The sequence below is a fragment of the Macaca fascicularis genome, chromosome 13, assembly GCF_037993035.2.
Source record: "Macaca fascicularis isolate 582-1 chromosome 13, T2T-MFA8v1.1".
NCBI lineage: Eukaryota > Metazoa > Chordata > Mammalia > Primates > Cercopithecidae > Macaca > Macaca fascicularis.
In genome coordinates this window covers 49,397,486-49,417,274 of record NC_088387.1, presented here as the reverse complement: position 1 = coordinate 49,417,274, position 19,789 = coordinate 49,397,486, and the positions used below count along the sequence as shown (strand labels likewise).

General features: G+C 35.5%; 1 protein-coding gene across 5 annotated transcripts in view; it reads right to left on the bottom strand.

Moving 5' to 3' along the window:
* EXOC6B (exocyst complex component 6B) overlaps positions 1-19,789 on the bottom strand; it is a 678,199-nt gene that overhangs the window by 348,698 nt on the left and 309,712 nt on the right. For all 5 annotated transcript variants that reach the window (XM_005575615.4, XM_065526965.2, XM_065526962.2 and 2 more), the window contains 3 exons: positions 13,675-13,758; positions 13,277-13,323; positions 11,780-11,900 (listed from right to left, as the gene is read on the bottom strand). In XM_005575615.4, the coding sequence (XP_005575672.1) occupies positions 11,780-11,900; positions 13,277-13,323; positions 13,675-13,758 (252 nt within the window). The remainder of the gene's footprint in view (positions 1-11,779; positions 11,901-13,276; positions 13,324-13,674; positions 13,759-19,789) is intronic.

Here is a 19,789-nt window from a genome sequence, read left to right as displayed (position 1 = left end):
CTTTCCTGGTACAAGGTAACGCCAGATTCAGTCAGGGAACAGCTGAACACAGCAAGTTCAATAACCATGATCTATATTTTCAACACTTAGGAATTTGAAAATGCACTTCTAAATAACTCTTTCGTTAAAGAAGAAAACCAAATTAACACATTTTAAAATGAACAACAATAAAAAACTTCATATCAAAAACTATGTTATGTGGCTAAAACCATTTTCAAAATAAGTTTATATCTATGTAAACATTACAAAACACAAAAGATGAAAATAAACAAACTAAGCACTGAACTCATGAAACTACGGGGGAAAGCCAATGAACCATAAGTAAATGAGAGAATAAAATTAAATTAAAAACAGAAACTAATGAAATTAAAAATGATATGGAAGACTTTATTAAATGAAACAAAGACCAAGTTAAAAATAAAATCAATACAATAAACAAATCTTAGACAAAACTGATTAAATAATACAGAGAAAATAACTCTAAACAACATAAGAAATAACACACTTAAAGCAGTTAATAGAGGGAAATGTATAGCACTAAATGCCCACAAGAGAAAGCAGGAAAGATCTAAAATTGACACCCTAACATCACAATTAAAAGAACTAGAGAAGCAAGAGCAAACACATTCAAAAGCAAGCAGAGGGCAAGAAATAACTAAGATCAGAACAGAACTGAAGGAGATAGAGACACAAAAAACCCTTCAAAAAAATCAATGAATCCAGGAGCTGGTTTTTTGAAAAGATCAACAAAATTGATAGACTGCTAGCAAGACTAATAAAGAAGAAAAGAGAGAAGAATCAAATAGACACAAAAAAAAAATGATAAAGGGGATATCACCACAGATCCCACAGAAATACAAACTACCATCAGAGAATACAGGGCTCTACGCAAATAAACTAGAAAATCTAGAAGAAATGGATAAATTCCTGGACACATACATCCTCCCAAGACTACACCAGGAAGAAGTTGAATCCCTGAATAGACCAATAACAGGCTCTGAAATTGAGGCAATAATTAATAGTCTACCAACCAACAAAAGTCCAGGACCAGAAAGATTAACAGCCGAATTCTACCAGAGGTAAAAGGAGGAGATGGTATCATTCCTTCTGAAACTATTCCATTCAATAGAAAAAGAGGGAATCCTCCCTAACTCATTTTATGAAGCCTGCATCATCCTGATAACAAAGCTTGGCAGAAAAAAAAAAGAGAGAGAATTTTAAACCAATATCCCTGATGAACATTGATGCAAAAATCCTCAATGAAATACTGGCAAACCGAATCCAGCAGCACATCAAAAAGCTTATCCACCATAATCAAGTCGGCTTCATCCCTGGGATGCAAGTCTGGTACAACATAAGCAAATCAATAAACGTAATCCAGCATATAAAGAGAACCAAAGACAAAAACCACATGATTATCTCAATAGATGCAGAAAAGGCCTTTGACAAAATTCAGCAGCCCTTCATGCTAAAAACTCTCAATAAATTCAGTATTGATGGGACGTATCTCAAAACAATAAGAGCTATTTATAAGAGACCCACAGCCAATATCATACTGAATGGGCAAAAACTGGAAGCATTCCCTTTGAAAACTGGCACAAGACAGGGATGCCCTCTCTCACCACTCCTGTTCAACATGTGTTGGAAGTTCTGGTCAGGGCAATCAGGCAGGAGAAAGAAATAGAGGGTATTCAGTTAGGAAAAGAGGAAGTCAAATTGTCCCTGTTTGCAGATGACATGATTGTATATTTAGAAAACTCCATCGCCTCAGCCCAAAATCTCCTTAAGCTGATAAGAAACTTCAGCAAAGTCTCGGGATACAAAATCGATGTGCAAAAATCACAAGCATTCTTATACCCCAATAACAGACAAACAGAGAGCCAAATCATGACTGAACTCGCATTCACAATTGCTTCAAAGAGAATAAAATACCTAGGAATCCAACTTACAAGGGATGTGAAGGACCTCTTCAAGGAGAACTACAAACCACTGCTCAACGAAATAAAAGAGGACACAAACAAATGGAAGAACATTCCATGCTCATGGATAGGAAGAATCAATATCCTGAAAATGCCCATACTGCCCAAGATAATTTACAGATTCAATGCCATCCCCATCAAGCTACCAATGACTTTCTTCACATAATTGGAAAAAACTACTTTAAAGTTCATATGGAACCAAAAAAGAGCCCACATTGCCAAGAAAATCCTAAGCCAAAAGAACAAAGCTGGAGGCATCACGCTACCTGACTTCAAACTATACTACAAGGCTACAGTAACCAAAACAGCATGGTACTGGTACCAAAACAGAGATATAGACCAATGGAACAGAACAGAGCCCTCAGAAGAAACACCACACATCCAGAACCATCTGTTCTTTGACAAACCTGAGAAAAACAAGCAATGGGGAAAGGATTCCCTATTTAATAAATGGTGCTGGGAAAACTGGCTAGTCATATGTAGAAAGCTGAAACTGGATCACTTCCTTACACCTTATAGAAAAATTGAATCAAGATGGATTAAAGACTTAAATGTTAGACCTAAAACCATAAAAACCCTACAAGACAACCTAGGAAATACCATTCAGGACATAGGCATGGGCAAGGACTTCATGTCTAAAACACCAAAAGCAATGGCGACAAAAGCCAAAATTGACAAATGGGATCTAATCAAACTTAAGAGCTTCTACACAGCAAAAGAAACTACCATCAGAGTGAATGGGCAACCTACAGAATGGGAGAAAATTTTTGCAATTTCCTCATCTGACAAAGGGCTAATATCCAGAATCTACAAAGAATTCAATCAAATTTACAAGGAAAAAAAAAAAAAAAACATCAAAAAGTGGGCAAAGGATATGAACAGACACTTCTCAAAAGAAGACATTTATGTAGCCAACAGACACATGAAAAAATGCTCATCATCACTGGCCATCAGAAAAATGCAAATCAAAACTACAATGAGATACCATCTCACACCAGTTAGAATGGTGATCATTAAAAAGTCAGGAAACAGGTGCTGGAGAGGATGTGGAGAAATAGGAACACTTTTACACTGTTGTTGGGACTGTAAACTAGTTCAACTATTGTGGAAAACAGTGTGGCGATTCCTCAAGGATCTAGAACTAGAAATATCATTTGACCCAACCATCCCATCACTGGGTATATACCCAAAGGATTATAAATCGTGCTACTATAAAGACACATGCACACGTATGTTTATTGCGGCACTATTCACAACAGCAAAGACTTGGAACCAACCCAAATGTCCATCAATGATAGGACTGGATTAAGAAAATGTGGCACATATACACCATGAAATACTATGCAGCCATAAAAAAGGATGAGTTCATGTCCTTTGTAGGGACATGAATGAAGCTGGAAACCATCATTCTCAGCAAACTATTACAAGGACAAAAAAAACCAAACACTGCATGTTCTCAGTCATAGGTGGGAATTGAACAATGAGACCACTTGGACATAGGAAGGGGAACATCACATACTGGGGCCTATTATGGGGTGGAGGGAGGGGGGAGGGATAGCATTAGGAGATATACCTAATGTAAATGACGAGTTAATGGGTGCAGCACACCTACATGGCACATGTATACATATGTAACAAACCTGCAAGTTGTGCACATGTACCCTAGAACTTAAAGTATAATTAAAAAATTAAATAAATAAAAATCAAAACCTTACCATAAAGAAAAAATATATAAGAAATACAAAAGAGACAATAAGTACAGAGGAAAATAAAAATTACAAATAATGTCCATGTATAACCTCATATCTACAAATCAGAAAAGTTAACTGACATGGAAAATAAACTCTGTGGGCAGGATACAAAAATGTGTATGTCATTTTTGTAAAAGTTCATTGATTTTGTTATTCAAATTCTTTAATTATAATTTTTGTTACTTGCTCTCTCAAGTCCTGAAACAGGTGTTTGTTTTTTTTTTTTTTTTTTTTTGAGACAGAGTCTCGCTCTGTCGCCCAGGCTGGAGTGCAGTGGCGCAATCTTGGCTCACTGCAAGCTCCGCCTCCCGGGTTCATGCCATTCTCCTGCCTCAGCCTCCTGAGCAGCTGGGACTACAGGCGCCCGCCACCGCGCCCGGCTAATTTTTTGTATTTTTAGTAGAAATGGGGTTTCACCGTGGTCTCGATCTCCTGACCTTGTGATCCGCCCGCCTCGGCCTCCCAAAGTGCTGGGATTACAGGCGTGAGCCACCGCGCCCGGCGAAACAGGTGTTTTGAATTCTCCCGTAATTATGCAGCTTGTCTGTGTCTCTTCCCATTACTAACAGTTTTTGTTTTACACATATTGATGCTTCCTTATAAATGGGCTATTACCTTTTCATTAGATTAAAACTAGTACTAATACAAAATACCCCTCTCCTATCCTGTTTTAAGATCTTCAAATTCATTTCTACTTTCCTTGTAGAATATCACCACTTCTGCTTCCCCTTCTTTATTTTCAATCTTTTCAGCTAATCTTAATTTATGAATATCTCCTATAAACATAGTATAAAACTTTTTAATGCTTTGTCATTTCCTAGTGATATGGTTTGGATATTCATCCCCTCCAAATCTTACATTAAAATATGATCCCCAGTGTTGAAGGTGGCACCTAGTAGGAGGTGTTTGGATCTCTCATGAATAGCCTACTTCCCTCCCCTGAGGTAATGAGTTCATGTGGGAGTTAGTTGTTTAAGGAGCCTGGCAAACCCACCCCTTGCCCTTGCTCCCTGTCTCACAATGTGACACACTAACTCCCCTTTGCCTTTTACCATGACTCTAAGCTTCCTGAGGACCTCACCAGAAGCAAATGCTGGCACTATACTTCATGTACAGCCTGCAGAACCTTGGGCAAAATAAACCTCTTTTCTTTACAAATTACCCAGTCTCAAGTATTACTTTTAGCAACACAAACGGATTGATAAACCTGGGATTACTGACATTTACAAACCTACTCAAGCCACTTTTCGGTACGCTTTTAAAAATTTCCATTAGTGTTTTTATTGGGTCAGCTCTGTTTAATTATCTTTTCGTGGTTAATAAATTATATCCTTTTTGCCCATTATTTACTGAAAGTAAAATTTGGAGTCTTCATTAAAACAACAACAACAACAACAACAACAACAAAACACTTTTTTCCCCCCTCACAGGGTTTCACTCTGTCACCCAGCCTGGAGTGCAGTGGCAGGATCACAGTTCACTGCAGCCTCGACCCCCTGGGTTCAAGCAATCCTCTCACCTCAGCACCCCCAAGTAGCTGGGGCTATAGGCACAAGCCACCACACCTGGTTAATTTTTTTTGTTTTTTGTAGAGATGGGGTTTCATTATGTTGCCCATGCTGGTCTCAAACTACTGGGCTCAAGCAATCCACTTGCCTTGGCCTCCCAAAGTACTGAAATAACAGGCATGAGCCACCACGCTTGGCCTAAAAAAACTTAAACATGATGTCTCTCCTTTTGTAGGAATTAATAGCATTAATTACAAATAATAATACATTATTTAGATTTATCTATGAATTGTACTAATTTTGGCATACATTTTATTTAATCCTATCTCATCTGATATTTTGCATTTTGTTTTTATTTTTTGAATAAGAAGTTCTTAAAGATAGGATAGGTAAAGAGGCTGGGCGTGGTGGCTCATGCCTGTAATCCTGGCTCTTTGGAATGCCAAGGCTGGCGGATCACCTGAGGTCAGAAACTCCAGGCCAGCCTGGCCATTATGGAGAAACCTTATCCTCACTAAAACTACGAAACTTAGCTGGGCATGGTGGCATATGCCTGTGGTCCCAGCTACTCATGAGGCTGAGGCACGAGAATTGTTTGAACCCAGGAGGCAGAGGTTGCAGTGAGCAGAGATTGCACCACTGCACCCTACCCCAGGCAACAAAGCAAGATTATATATCAAAAATAAAAATAAATATAAATATAGGATGGGTAAAGAGTAAACTTTGAATCCTCACGTTTAAAAATACTTTTATTTTGCCCTCTCACTAAAATATAAAATTTCCAATATAAAAAAATTGTCTCCTGTCATTTACCGTGTTTGACACTCAATGTATCCTTCCAACTTTAAGAATCTGCTCTTTTCACTACACTGGAATTTCCCCTTCTTTTATTTTATTACTACAGTACCCTCTTTCGTCACTGTCTTTCCTTTCTAAATCTCTATTAAATACAACCAAAAGTCTACACCAGCTATCCTTGTTTCTTAACTTTCCCTTCCTATTTCTGTGTCTTTGCTCTCTGTATTTTGGGGTATGCATTTGACTTTATCTTCTTAATCAGCATAATATATGGTCTTATCCATTTAATCTCTGAATATCTCAATTCTTATCATCATAAACTTCTAAGAGGCCAATTTTTATTTTGGATTCATACCATCCTTTGGCTTGCTTCCATCATTTCTGCCCTGTTATAATATCTTGGATATCTTAAGGAATCTCTCACTTGCTCTTGGCTTTTGTACTAGTTTGAAATATTATGTAATAATTGTAGTGTGCTACAATTGTTATAACTGATGAGCCAATACCAACACAATATTACTAAACAAAACTCAGAGTTTACATTAGGGTTTACTCTGTGTTATATATTCTATGGGATTTCACATACATAAATATGTTCCACCATTATATTATCATTGAGAACTGTTTTGCTGTCCCCCAAGTACCCTGTGCTCTGCCTATTCATCCCATCCCTCCCTCTCCCAACTCCCAGGCAACAGGGATAGTTTTCTTTTCTCCATAGTTTTGCCTTTTCCAGAATGTCATACAGTTGGGATCATATAGAATGTAGCCTTTTCAGATTGGCTTCTTTCATTTAGCAATATGCATTTAAGGTTCCTCTGTGTGTTTTCATGGATTGATAGCTCATTTCTTTATATCACTGAATAATATTCCATTATATGAATGTACCACAGTTTGTTCCTCCATTCACCCACTGACAAACATGGTTGCTTCCATGTTTTGGCAGTTATAAACAAGCTGCTATACACATGTGTGTGAAGGTTTTAGTTTTCAATTTATTTGGAAAAACTCCTAGGCATACACCTGCTAGATTATATAGTAAGACGATGTTTAGTTTTGTAAAAAACTGTCAAACTGTCCTCAAAGCTGGCTGTACCGTTTCCATTCCCACTAGCAATGAATGAGAATTCCTGATGCTGCACATTCTCTCAGGCATTTGGTGTTGTTAGTGTTCCGGATTTCCTTGATGACACAGGATGATGAGTATGTTTTTTTTGTTTTTTTTTTTGTTTTTTTTTGAGACAGGGTCTCACTCTGTCTCCCAGTTTGGAGTGCAGTGGAATGACCATGGCTCACTACAGCCTCAGGTTCCTGGGATCAAGAGATCCTTCCACTTCACGCTCCTGAGTAGCTGGGACCACAGGCACATGCCACCATGTCTGGTTAATTTTTTAATTTTTTTGTGGACGGTATCTCACTACGTTGCCCAGACTAGTTTCAAACTCCTGGGATCAAGTGATCTTCCTGCTTTGGCCTCCCAAAGTGCTGGCGTTACAGGCATGAGCCACCATGCCTGGCCTTGTTTTCTTGTTTAAGAGTTCATTGTACATTTTGAACACCAGTCCTTCATCAGATATGTGATCTGCAAAGATTTCTCTCAATCTGTAGCTAGCCTTTTCATTCTCCTATATTGTCCTTAATTTGTATCCACCTAAATACTGAGACTTAATCAATATTTTCTCTCTCAACATTATGAGTGGAAATAAGCCATATGTATAATTTTCTTTCTCGCTTCCTTCATTTAACATTATATTTGTGAAATTCATGAATGCTATTGTATATAGCTATACTTTGGTTATTTTCAGGCTCTATAGTATCCAATGTTTGAGTTTAACCCAGATTATCTATTTTACTATTGATGGACATTTAAGTCATTTCTCATTTTAAAATCCAACAATGCTGGAAAGATATTCTTACATTTTTATTATGGTGTATTATGGCAAATTACTGAAGAGAATATAGTTAGAGAAAAGTTGATACATGGGGATCTTTAAGTTTATAAGATATTACACTTTTGCAAAGTGTCTTATCAATTTAAACTTACTCCCTTAGTAGTGTATCGGAGTTTCTATTGCTCCAAATCTTTATCAACATTAGTACTGTTAATTCTTGAATAATGTTACCTCATTTGGTTCTAATTTGCATGTTTTCCCAGCCAGGTGGATTCCTTCTTTCATAAAATGTTTGTCCTTTGCTCATTTTTTCTCATTTGAGATGTCTATCTTTATTGTAATGATTTGGTAGGAATTCTTCATATATTCTATATTAGTTTGTGTTGGTATATACAAATACCATTTTTCACTATGTGGCATATTTTTCTACTAGATTTTGTGAGGTTTTATTCTTATAATTTTAATGTAGTTTGATGTTTTGTGTCTGAATCTTTTCCTTTATGGATAGTGCTTTTAGTTTTCAGTTAAGAACTCCTTCCATATCCTGAATCATAAAGATAATTTATCATATTATCTTCTAAAAGATGAATGGTTTTGGCTTTCACATTTTCGTATTTTATCCACCTGAAATTCAATCTTTGGTGTATATTTTCCTTCATCATGACAGTCAGCTGTCCCACTGCTATTCATTTAAGTCTGACTTCTATCCACAGACCTTCTATGCCACCTAATACATATCCCAAGGATCCATATACATGTGACACTGTTTGAAGGTCCATTATCTATCCAATGACAATATCAGAGGATCTTAATATGATTTTTCAATTGTCTTGGTATACAAATACATTATTCTCAGTCTTAAAGAATCTCTCACTTGCTCTTGGCTTTTGTACTAGTTTGAAATATTATAATTAGGTTGTAAGACAGCCATCTTCCCTATAATAAAACTACTGAAATTTGATTGACACTAAATTAAATCTATAGGTCAATTTTGAAAGTGCTGATATCTTTATAATAATAACTCTTCCAATCAATGAACATGGTATAGCTCTCAATTCTACTTAGGTCTTCTTTAACCCATTTTAATTTCTGAATGACATTTTAGAATTTCTCGACAGGAGTCTTGACTATCTTTAATACATTTTGGAGGACTGCTTTTATTAGTTTAAGGAAATTCTCCCAGTTTCTAATTTACTAAGAAATTTTACCATAAGTTTATTGTGTGTTTTATTAATTACTTTTCTGTATCTACTGAAATGACTATATATTTTTTGTTTTTTAATCTACAATTATGTGCATTATATTAACAGACTTTGTAACATTGATCTAAGCTAGCATTTGCTACTAGAAACTCAACCAAATATATTGTTTGTTGTAAATGGCTGGATTCTGTTTTTTAATATTTTAAGATTCCTGATTTATATTTATAAATAAGTCTGATCTATATTTATGCATTTACAAGGTCTTATACTACTCTCATCTGGTTTCATTATCAAGATCATATACGCATTATAAAAGGAGTTGGTACAGAAGAAGCAGGGTTGAGAAAAGAAAAAAAATAACGCAAAAAAATTAAGATGAATTGGCATTTCCTCATGTCTATTCTCCGAGTATTTATGTAAGAACAAAATTGAAGATAAAACTGCCTAGATAGGAGATTTCTTTGACGGAAGAATTTTGACTGTTTTTTCTTCTACTTCTGGTTCACCCTTATCCTGAAAGGAATAGCCCTTTCCAGCTTAATGGGGGAAGGGCAGCGCATTAGACTCTCCATCTTGAATAGGCCCAAGAGGCTGTGCAAATCCAAGTTTGAGTTATGAACTCTGGGCTAAGAAGTGACTTCAGGAAAAAGGCAGCTTGAGTATTTAACCTATCTATCTACTCATTTCCCTTTGATTTAGCTGAGCAATTCCTTACTATCCTTACTAAGTACTTTAAGACTTAAATGAATATCTTATATGTTATATATAAAATGCAGCATTTCCAGTTGTTTCCAGCTGAGGGATTGGTACTAATAACCTAGTCTTCTACATCCCTAAAATCATAAATATTACTTTGTAAATTTTTCTTCTAGCCCGTAATTTGTATTTGCTAAAGAATGGCTATTCTACTTGTTTATTGTGGTCTTCCATGTGATATAATTGGTTTTCTTCAAATATTTTATGACTCTTGGCTGTTTGTCCATATTTTGGGCTGAAGGACTAGGTTGATTAGTATAGTTGAATCTTAAAAATACTTTTTTCAGTATTATCATATTATCATTAACAATCATATTAGCAGATCTTTTAATATTGAACTATTCCTGAAATGAACTCTCCTTTATACTAGGCATATTAAATCTTTTAATATATTGCTAAATTTACTAAGTGAAGTAGTTTATGCAAGATCTTATGTTTCGAAATCAGCACTGAGAATGCTGCACATATTAATACATGAAATATCGAATCTTTCAAAATGTTTCAATTTACACTAATAATTTAATCAGAAAAAGTAAAGAGTCATTTTAAATAGCCATATATAATGCTAGAAAATATAGAAACATTTGATAAAGAATGTAGTCACATAGACACAGTGTTTTTGAGATTCAATTTGATGTTTGGGTTGTTCTTATTTTGTTTGCTGGGTGCTACTAATAAATAGTGTTATGAAATACAGTCAGCATTTGTGGCACCAACACTCTGTCTCGCTAGCACAAGTAGATGGATACTACAGTCACTTAAAAAAATTGTTTTAATGTTAAATTATCTTCCGTCATTTACTACTCACTATTATTCCTCAAACATGTTGAGATAAGAGCCCTTGCACTACCGTTCTTTAGGACTAAAATGATCATTTAATTGGTCTTCTTTGCATAAATGGTGACTCATTGATATTCTAATCTCAGAATGCCACTTCAAAAAGCAAACACCCTGTTTCCTAATCTGTCATTTTATTTTCACTGTCTGCATTGCATGATCACTGTCTGACATTCTTGTTACAATGTTTATTGGATATCTCTTCCAATCAAAATATAACTCTGAGAGCAAAGACTATCTATCTTGTTCATTGTCACATTCCCACTGCCAAAGCATAATCAATCTTTAAGAATTGAAGGAAGGAAGGAAGGAAGGAAGGAAGGAAGGAAGGAAGGAAGGAAGGGAGGGAGGGAGGGAGGGAGGGAGGGAGGGAGGGAAGGGAATTCATAGCCAGCATTCTCCACCTGAAATAAAGTGGATTATCACCAAAAATATATGCCGCATTAAAATGTATCAATACATCATGGGAACATAAAATTGGGCCACTTAATATGTTATAAACATTTTTTTTCAAAAGGTAAGAGTAGAACTGTGAACTCCAAATCAGTGTTTATAATATTAATAGGCACTATAGCAGGCAAAATGGTGTAGTGGCTAAGAACGTGGGCTCTAGAGTCAGACCATCTGGGTTTCAATCCGACTTCTACTTCTTACTGTATGGCACTAGGCTGGTTACCTAACCTCGCTGAGGTTCAATTTCCCAGACTATAAGGTAAATATAATAATAATAATAATAATACCTACCTTTCTAGGGTTTAGTGAGGATGAAATAAGAGAGTATATATGAAGTAAACAGAACAACATCTGACACATAGAGAGAATAATCAATAGACGTTATCTGCTATTTTCTTATTGCAAAGGGCTTCTATAAAAGTGAGTTCAGTGGTAGAAAATGTGATAATCTGAAGGAGCTACTTCTATGTCTTTGAAGGACATATATAATTCCAAGTGAGTGATTCCAAAGACACACATATGTTGATTTTAAAGCGGTAAAACACTGAATAGTATATAGATAATCAGCTCTAAATAACAAGTTCCCTTGGGCTTCTTACATACCGAGTGGGTACGGAGTGCTGCGATCGTTTTTGAAAGTGCCATTTCCCACAGTTCATCAATGTAGGCTCTATTTACTAAGCCCTGGGTTGTATGTAAAATGTGATCTTCAACCACAAAAAAGCTAAGATTGAGGAAAAAAGAAAGCACAGCTGTCAGAAATTACAATTTTATTACTCTCTCTGGGGTTTGACAAGCATTAAGAGATACCATCAAAGGCAAAGTTAGTGGTCATTTCTTTCTTGAAGAAAGTTATTCAGTATCATAAATGAAATCAGGCTACTTGGATTAAAAATTATGTCTGTGATCATGATATCTTCATAACCACTCCTAGAGAGATTAGAGTTACATTTCTATTAAATTTCTATTAAATGTTAACAATGATATCCAGTAGTTTAAAAGGGAGGAAAATGTGTAGAGGTAATGGAGGCAAATTTTGTTTTATTAAGAAAATACCCAGCTATCAATACATTTCAAAAAAACAAATTTTAAAGAGATCACAAAAGCTAATAATATACATCATATATATTATGTATTCTTTATATATATCTTTTAAGAATCCAATGCACAAAATATCAAAATAATTCCCTTCATGTGGACTCTGTCACCAAAGTGCTGAAAAGGCATTGTATAAAGGTTTCAAAAATGCGAAGTTATGTTTGAACAATCTTGTTGTGGCTTTTTGTTATTATGCATTTAAAATGTAGCTTTCATTGTCTTGTCTAAATGTTCATATTAATGAAAAAAGTCTTTATTAGGGAATTTTTATGATATATTTTAATAACTAATTACATTGAAACAATTTAAATCTGAAAAAAATAAACCTGATGAAGAATCCAAGTTATTTCCTTTTCTTTTAACTGCAAAGTCATTATTTTGCAATTAGAACAAGATGCCTGTATTGGGATGTTTATTTGGGAAATGCAATTCCATACCACTATATATATTCTGGAAGAGGGTGGCAAACTATATAGCCTATGGGATAAACCTAGCCCAATGCCTGTTTTATAAAGATTGTTTTATTGGTACATAGCCATGCTTATCATTTATGTATCGTCTACAGCTACTTTTGCACTGTAACAACAGAGCTAATCAGTTGTGACAGAGATCATATGGCCTACTAAGCCTAAAATATTTTACTATCTGGCCGTTTTGGGAAAAGTTTGCCAACTTTTGCTGATTATTTGGTTCTATCTACCAAAAACAAAGAAACAAAAAATCAAGTGTAATAAGATTACAATTCAATGTTTTTCTCACTTTATCCACAAAAATGCCCTCCAGCAACATAATGTTGAAACCAGCAGGATATTCCTTTTAAATCATTAGAAAATCAAAAACAAATCTTGTCTTAAGGATTAAAAAAAGAAAATGAAAAGAATTTACTAAGGAAAACCTCATTTATTTTTCCAACACTCACAAATCTATGTATGGAAAGAGTATAAATTTCAATAAATAAATAAATAAATAAATAAATAAATAAATATATATATATATACCTACCCTACAATTTGATTAAAATACTTCCTGTAGCCATCTAAAGTTTCATGCTGCAACAAAGCAAAGAAGAAGAAGTTACTGTTTGTGTTTTGTAACATTAAGACTAAGTTAAAATCAGTCACTTAATCTCTTAAGGCTCAGCTCCCTAGATGACATCTGATAAGGTAAAAATAATAATATTATCTACCAATGAAGAGGAAATACAGCAGCACACATCCAGTACTTAGAACAGTGCCTGATACACAGCAATCAATGAATAATGTTTTCTTACTGCAAGTCACATCCACCAAAAGTGGTCTCAGAATGACAGTGTATACACACACACACACACACACACAAGCATCAAAAGACATCAAGGAGGAAAAGTAAAAATGTGAGAAAAGTGAAAATGGTAATCCTACCATGTTAGATGGAGGTTGAAGTACCAAACGAGCCTGTTTTCGCCTCTGTTTTCGGTAGTAATTCTCAAATGTTTCCCGGGCACCCTGTAAAATAAAGAAAAGAAAATGGGTTGACACAATTGGACCAATTACTCTTATATTTCAAGGGAAAAGACAAGGTCCCAGGTCTGGAATTTGAGGTAGTATCACATTTCTCAAAATCTGCTATTTTAACATTGATGATAACAATAGAAAATAAAAATAACTATTACCATTTATTGAACCTGACTTACAAACCTGTAAGGGTGTATACAAAATATCCTTATAAGGAAACTACCAGAACTTAATCACCAGCACACCAAAGCTGGTTTCTGAATCTACTGTCTCAAATTCATAAGAATGAAGGGAAACCAACCTTTCCATAAGTTATGATAACAGGTAAGAAAAATTTTCTTTAAAAAAGCTACAGAACATTCCAGAAGAAAAATGTCCAGAATAAAAACCAGCTTTCAAATGAATCCTGAACAAAGAGGCAATGGGAAGCAGGAAAAAAAGCAGGAATTGAGAACAATAAATTAGTATTCCCCCTTAGGGTATAATCTAGCACAGGATTAAACCCGAAAAACAAAAAACAAAAGCATGAAGATTCTTGGTGCACAGTTCCCACTTTTAATTTAGGGTTTCTGGGCTTAAAATGAGAAGTGCTCTACAGAATAATATCTGACTTATGAGTTGTGTACTGGGTCTCCCCAAATTCATGTCCTTCATGGAACTTCAGAATGTAACTGTATTTGGAAATAGGGCCATTGTAGATGTCATTAGTTAAATTAAGATGTGATCCTATCAGTGGAGGGTGGGACTTTAATAGAGTATGTCTGGTGTCCTGAAAAGCCGAAAAGAATAGATACAGAGACACATGGGGAGAACACCATGCGATGACAGAGGCAGAGAATAGAGTGATGCAGCTGCAAGCCAGGGAACATCAGAGATTGTTGATCACCAGCAGGCGCTAGAAAAACACAACAAAAGATTCTACCCAGTCTCAGAGAGAAAATGGTCCTTCCGATGCCTTGATTTTGGAATTCTAGCCTCCAAAACTGGGATAGAACACATTTCTGTTGTTTTAAACCACTCAGTTTATGGGGCCTTGTGACAGCAGCTCTAGGAAACTAATACAAACTCAGCATGTTTAGATTATCACACCCCACTTATTACTGAATTCTTCTTCTTTTTTTTTTTTTTTTTTTTTTTGAGACAGAATCTCACTCTGTCACCAGGCTGGAATGCAGTGGCACAATCTTGGCTCACTGCAACCTCTGCCTCCTGGGTTCAAGAGATTCTCCTGCCTCAGCCTCCTGAGTAGCTGGGACTACAGGTGTGCGCCACCACGCCCAGCTAATTTTTGTATTTTTAGGAGAAACAGGATTTCCTCATATTGGGCAGGATGGTCTCGATCTGTTGACCTTGTGATCTGCCCACCCCAGCCTCCCAAAGTGCTGGGATTACAGGCGTGAGCCACCACGCCCAGCCCTGAATTCTACTCTTAATCCAAAGCTTTTCTAAATAAATAAGAGTAAAAATGGAAAGAGAGAATACCAGTGGTAAAGAAAACTGACTTTGAAACCAGAGACTATTACATTTGAATAGTGACTCTGCCCCTTACTAGCTGTACAACTGCTATAAATAGCTGTATAACTTCCTACCACTATTTTAAGTTCCACTATTTAACTTTCACTAATAGGTGTGCCACGGTTTTCTCATTTGTAGAGATGCCAACATCATACGGTTGTAATGAGGATTTAGAGGAGTTATAAAGCTTTTAGAACAGTATCTCATGCAAGTGCTTATTTTAAAAATAAATAAGACAAAATCCATGATTAAAGTAAAAGCCCTGCCCACCTAAAAAAAAGTATAAATGCCATGCAATACCTAGTTTAGTTTTCCTCTGCCTTCCTGAAAAATTGAAGAACTTTATTCAAGATGATTTATTTGTTACATTCCCAAACTGGTCCTAAAAAATTGGGAAAGTTGACTTAAGGTACTAAGTCATGTAAAGACACTAGTGTAGCTCAGGGGTTGGCAAACATTTTCTGTAAAGGGCAGGATATTAATATATGAGGGCTTGGTGGACAACTACTCAATTCTGCTGCTGTAGTGCAAAAGCAGCCATAAACAAGACATAAACAAGTATGGCAGTGTTCCAATAAAGCCTTGTTTATGGAAACAAATTATAATTTTGCACAGTTTTCACCTGTCATGAAATATTCCTTGTCTTTTGATTTTAAAAATGTAAAAACCATTTTTAGTTCACAGGCCATTCAGAAACAGGCAACACGCTGGATTTGGTTCATGGATGGTATGTTGAACCCTGGTGTAGCCTAAAAACAACAGTTTTAAAGTTCTAAAGTGATTATAACTGTACACCCGAATTTTTCCTTCCTATAAAATGAAATCGAACATTAGAACAGCTATGCAAGGCTTTTTTCATCCATACATTAATGAGGCGGCAAATGATTCCGTTTGAGAAATAAGAGAAAACTGCTAGTTGGTTTGTTAAAGTTATTCTCAACTTGTCACCATTTCACAGCATAGTAGTATTATTAAATCTTAATTACGTTCTGTACACACTTAGGGCTTTTTATTTTAAGGTGACCAGCCCTAAAGGACCTTTATTATTATAGTGTGACATTACATATTCAACATGCTTTGGAGCCAAGACACACTTACTAGAGAATTTAGAGAAAGCATTCTCTCTAATTATACCATACTAAACTAATTTAATTTTTTGTTATACATGATAGAAAATACATAAGATGAAATTCTATATAAAAACCAAATCATGAACTTCTACTTAATTCTAAACTGGGTATAGTTTTGCCTTTCAAGTATTCCTTCAATAGAATAAAAACAAAAGAAAAGACCAATTTATCTAACAGGTCTGGCTTCTCATTTACAAAAATGAGCTGGAGTTTCCTTAGTGGCTGCTAAATTCACCTTTCGTTATTCTATTCCATCTGCCAATTTTGTCAACTCAATACTTAAAGGTGGAATTTGAGACGTAGATGTTTGACCAGTCCAGTTGAGTAATTGGTGAAGTGCCTGTCTATTCACAGAGAGGTCACTAGATGAACTACAGAGGTTTCACTTAAGCTCCAAGCTCTTTCAATCATTAACATTTTTTTAAAAAGCTGCTGAAGACATAAGTAAATAGATATAAAACAATAAGCAGGCAAGTAAAACTTGGATTTTTTCCTACTTTATGTCATTAGTATTATACTGCTCCAAAAGTTTTGTGTTAATACACACAATCTCACCAAAAACCAAGTCACTTAATATATACTAAGTGGTTACCATGTGATTGGCACACTGAGAACAGTACCTGTACTTACTGAATTTATAGACTACTATGGAAGACTGACAAACAAGCAATTACATTCAAATCAACTATAAAATCCTATGGATTAAAGTAGGGTGTGTGTGTGTGTGTGTGTGTGGTGGGTGGGGAAAGTGTCAAAGAAAGCTTCTTTAAAAAATGACGTTTATGCTTCTAATTGACAAATGAGTCAGAAGAATAAGCCAGAAAGAGAGAAAGGGAAAAAAATGTTCCTGGAGGAGACAAAGAGGCTGAATGGAAAAAAAAGCATCACATATCCTAAGAATCTGAAAGAAGTTCTCCATGGCTGGAACTTGAGGTGTGAGGTATAGGGCTGACAAGAGATGAGGCAGGAAAGCTTCATAAATTATGTTAAGGTATTTGTACTCTAGTGCCATAAGAATTTTAGATATTTTGGAAATTGTATTGCAGAGTACAATAAAGAAAAGGAAAAATTAAAATTGAAAAGATCAGTCTCTGAGGTGTATTTAGGAGGAACTTAATTGGATATGGGTGATAAAGAATAGGAAGGAAAGAAGGTTGACAGAAAGTTTCTAACCTGGGTAACTTGTTTGATGGTGTTTTCATTTGTGAGAGAGGGAACATAAGTAGACAGAATAAACAGTAGATCATTATTCACAGATTCTGTATTTGCAAATTTGCCTACATGCTAAAATTTATTTGTAAACCTAAAAGCAATACTCATAGTTCTTTCATAGTCATTCAACAGACATGTGCAGAGGGGCGAAAAATTTGAGTTGCCTAATGCACATGTTTCTAGCTAAGGTTTAAACAAGGCAATGCTCTGCCTTCTTATTTTAGTTTTCATATTGCAAACGGATATCATTTTCATAGTCTATCCAGTGCCACATTTTTTGCATTTCTGCATTTTTGGTTGATGATTTTGCTGTTTAAAATGGCCCCCAACAATAGTACTTATGTGCTGTCTAGTGTTCCTAAGCTCAAGAAAACTGTGATGTGCCTTACAGAGAAAACCCACATGGTAGATAAACTCTCAGGCATGAGTATAGTGCTGTTGGCTATGAGTTCAATGTTAACGAATCAACAAGATATATTAAATAACATGTCCTTAAACAGAAACACTCATAAATCAAGGTTATGCATTCATTGGTTGATGAAAATGTGACCAGAAGCTCACAGGAAACTAAACCTGTATTTCTCCTAAAAACAATGGCTCAGTATTCGCTCACTCAGTGTTTCCAGTGACTTTATAGAACATAACTACCATGAATAATGAGAATTGACTACATTTGGGACGATTAATAATGATGACTTCTGTACTGGGCATATTTAATTGATGACTTCCAAGTACCAAGTATTCGGGAACTGGCATATTTGGGTCTATAGCTCAAGAGAATCATAATCATTGGCAGAGAGATAGTAGTCAAGGCCCTTAGAGAAAGGGCTCTAAGAAATGCTTGTAGAATTAAAGCACAAAAGAACCTAGCAAAAAAGTCCAAACATGAGGAAATGTATAGCTCTTTCTGATAACTCAAATATAACTTTGAACATCAACTACCTAGAAAAGACTTTTCTACTACTTGATTTAAAATGGAAAGTTTTCCCTAACACATAACCCTTTTAATTCTTTGGTTAGCACATATCTCCATCTGATACTGTTTACTGTCTGTCTCCTCTTGTTAGGATGCAAGCTCCATGAGAAAAAGTCTCAGTTTATCTTATTTATTGTTGTATTCCTAGCTCCTACAACAATGCCAGACACATAACTGGTATGCAATTTTCAATAAATGATTAAAAGTGTGAATAAATTATTAATCTATAATTTCTTAAAACCCTTTGCTTTTATATTTGCCCTTCATCTCCTACTGCAATAATCATTTACTTGTAAGTATTCCTATTCATCTCCTCATGTAATTTTTCGATCTCCATTTATTCTTTTAAAGTTTTTTGTTCATTTCATAGAGACAATTCTTTTTAAGAATTTTCTTTTGATTCCTATAGAAAATCACTTTTAGTGTCATGTTTCCTCTGGATTTTTAGGATGATGTTCTTTAACCCTTTCTAGTCAATATATTTTCTCAGACATCATTTTGTTTTGTTGTGTTTTGTTTTCCCATTTACTCTATTTTGAATGAGAGGAGCTTTCAGGTTTGGTTTGTGGTTTGCATTTGGCCCATTCACCATTTATCTGGCTATAGATCTAACATCATTATGGAAGTGGTAACTCATAGGTTGATGTGCCCAGGTCCAAAGACATGCCAAAGGCAATCTACAAATTGATTTTAGCATCCACCAAGCAACTGGCTTATAAAATATGAGCAAATATTCTCCTACCACGCAGTTCCCAGTGTTTAATAATCTGAATTTCTTAAACTGAATAAAAACCAGAGTAATACAGGATCTTCATATATGTGCTCTTGTATGGCACTATTATTTTGAATATTCTCCAGCACAGGATGAACTGTACAGTCATCCCCAATTCCCCAATTCCCCTTATCCCACACTCTGAGAGCCTTAAAATGGGAAATCCGCGCACCACAAGGGTTTCCAACTGCTATGGTCTGAATGTGTCCCCCAAAATTAACATGTTGAAACTTAACCACCAACATAGTAATAAGAGATGCGGCCTTTAAGAGGTGATTAAGTGATGAGGGTAGGGCCCTCATGAATGGAATTGGGCCCCTATAAAAGAGTTTGAGGGAGTGGGTTTGCACCCGCCCATCTCTTCTGCCATGTGGGCAGAAGAGTTCCTCCCCTCCATTCCCTCCCTCTGGAGGATAA